This window comes from Arachis duranensis, chromosome 7 (genome assembly GCF_000817695.3).
Source record: "Arachis duranensis cultivar V14167 chromosome 7, aradu.V14167.gnm2.J7QH, whole genome shotgun sequence".
NCBI lineage: Eukaryota > Viridiplantae > Streptophyta > Magnoliopsida > Fabales > Fabaceae > Arachis > Arachis duranensis.
Window position 1 is genome coordinate 15,289,969 of NC_029778.3, and position 2,564 is coordinate 15,292,532.

The 2,564-nt window shown below is 30.8% G+C and overlaps 1 protein-coding gene across 2 annotated transcripts in view; it reads left to right on the forward strand.

Moving 5' to 3' along the window:
* The first annotated feature begins 1,857 nt into the window (after window positions 1-1,857).
* LOC107458092 (NAC domain-containing protein 54) overlaps window positions 1,858-2,564 on the forward strand; it is a 5,906-nt gene continuing 5,199 nt past the window's right edge. For both annotated transcript variants that reach the window (XM_016076307.3, XM_052252208.1), the window contains exons 1-2: window positions 1,858-1,937; window positions 2,201-2,446. In XM_016076307.3, the coding sequence (XP_015931793.1) occupies window positions 2,290-2,446 (157 nt within the window). In that variant the 5' untranslated portion in view covers window positions 1,858-1,937; window positions 2,201-2,289. The remainder of the gene's footprint in view (window positions 1,938-2,200; window positions 2,447-2,564) is intronic.

Genomic DNA, 2,564 nt, shown 5'->3' on the forward strand with positions numbered 1-2,564 from the left:
CTCTTTTTTTAAAAGTTATTTAATTGGGTTGTAAACGTACATAAATGGTCATATTGGTTGTTCTCTACATGTTTTTTTTTTTTTGGAAATAAAGGAGCTCAACACAATAGAGTGGAACAAAATTAAAAACAAACAGACAAACAACACCTAGAACAGACACAATAAAAGAAGCTCTCCATTGTCGTCTCCAGCATAGCTATCAACAATACGAAAAGCTCACACCTTCCCACTCTTTAATGCCGAGCACGGACATCCTTATGATATCTCTTCAACACCTTTTATTTCATTCTGAAAGATCCTCCTATTTCTTTCCAGCCAAATATTCCAGATGATTGCACAGAAACATCTCAATCGCTGCTTGCGTTCCTCCTTCCTACACGGCTCTTCTGTCCAACTTAAAAAGTGGTCCTTCATCAATTCTGGGAGAGATCATGACCGACCAAACGCAGATATCCAAGCATTCCACACCTGCCAGGCAAAACCACATCCAAAAAACAAGTGATAGACCTGCTCAACATCCCTATTGCATAAGACACACCTCGTATCCTCCTGATTGAAAATTTCAAATTGACTCAATCTTTTCTTCGTGTTCACCCTGCCTATCAATACAAACTAGATAAACAGTTCTCTACATGTTTATTGTTCTGCCTTCATCAATTACTTTGTCTTTGGTGTACAGTATAAACGGGGTGATGTTTCTTTGAAGCTGTTCCTTGGTATATGTTTTTAAAATGAATTGTAAAATTTACTCTCCATGAAATGGTTGAAGCTCATGTGTGAATAAGGGACATCTGAAAGATGATTGCATTCATTATTTATTTGTTAGAAGGCTTGTGAGAAGATTCCTAGTTATTAAGTATTAACCATGGTATGTTGCTCGAGAGAATACACAGACAAGTAGAATAGTGATATTTGGTGATGATATTAAAGAAAATGAAGAGGAAAGAAGTTGCCAAGAAAATAATAATTTTTGCCATATAGGACAATTTTTTAACAGAATCAATGTCTCATACTTGTGTTAAACTAAACATGTCTTTTAAAATGTAATTTTACTTTTTATATGATTAAAATTGTTAGTATTTTATTCTTTGAAGTAGAAAAAAATATTAAATTTATTTACAATAGTAGAATAAAAAAGTTTATAATATCAAATATGCTTTTCTATCATAAGTCATGACTAATTACTGAATTTTTTTTTGTATATACATATTAAAACTTAATTAAAAATTAATTTTTTTAACTAATTTTTAAATTTTTTATCTTAATTTTTAATTTAAATATTTAAAAAATATTTAGTTAATATTAATTAGTTAAAAATTAATTTTTTATACTTATTCATTCACAAATCATTCATTGCTTCAAAGAAGATAATTAAAGCTAAAAGAATGAATGATGACAATAAAAGAAATGTGAAAGGACCGTTTGTTCAGTTAAGAACAGCCGCCAAAGTTGGTATCCTTCAGATTGGTCACGTTAATGTTCTTCTTCTTCCAAAGAATAGGGGCTTGCCACATGGATAGGCCCAGAATCCAAGAAAGAACAAATTAAACAAGAAGCATAGGATCAATGGCTTGGAACATATATAATAATAATAATAATAAACATTATAATATTAATTAATTTCATATTCAATCTTGATGGCAAAGATAATAGGAATCCATCCATTTGATCCAAAAAAAAAATGTAAAAAAGTACTTAAAAGAGAAAAGAAAAAGAAAGAGGTGTGAGACTGTAGCACAACAATGTTAGCTTTATTTATTTTTTTATTTTTAAATTTTGCCCCTCAATATTCTCTCTCTTCTCTTTTTGTCCTCTTTATCAAAACCCCAAGCAAACCCCACATTCCAACCCCCCTCTCCTCTTTTGCTCTTTCATCTATTCTCTCCTTAGCCTCTCCCACACTTTCTACCTTTGGATCTTCTTCTTCCCCAATTGAGGTCTCTCTCTATTTTGTCCTCAATTATTATTATCTCTATTAATTATAACTATATAATATATGCTTGTCATACACAAAGCTTATGTTTGTTTTGATTTTAATTTGCTAATAATACTATATATATATATATATGGTTCTTGTAGGATGCATGATTTTGTATGCATGCTAGGGTTTCGTTTTTGTATTCATAGTACTATTATTTTGTTGATGATTATCACTTGGAAGTTGGAACTGAAGCTTTGTGAAATCTGTTTGTTTTTTCAGTTATACTTTGTACTTTTGTTTATAAGAGGAAGAAGGAGGTCCAAAGCTAATTAGGTCATTCGGATTCAAATTATATATAGAGAGAACATATGGCACCAGTTTCATTACCCCCAGGTTTCAGGTTCCATCCAACTGATGAAGAACTTGTTGCTTATTACCTCAAAAGGAAGATCAATGGCCGTAAGATTGAGTTGGAGATCATTGCTGAAGTTGATCTCTACAAGTGTGAACCATGGGACTTGCCAGGTAATACAACTCACACACACAAAAAAACATTTAATACAATAATTTTTTTAATTATTATAAAACAAATTAAATATTATCAATCATATTTATTGCATCAATATCAAATATTTGTTCTATC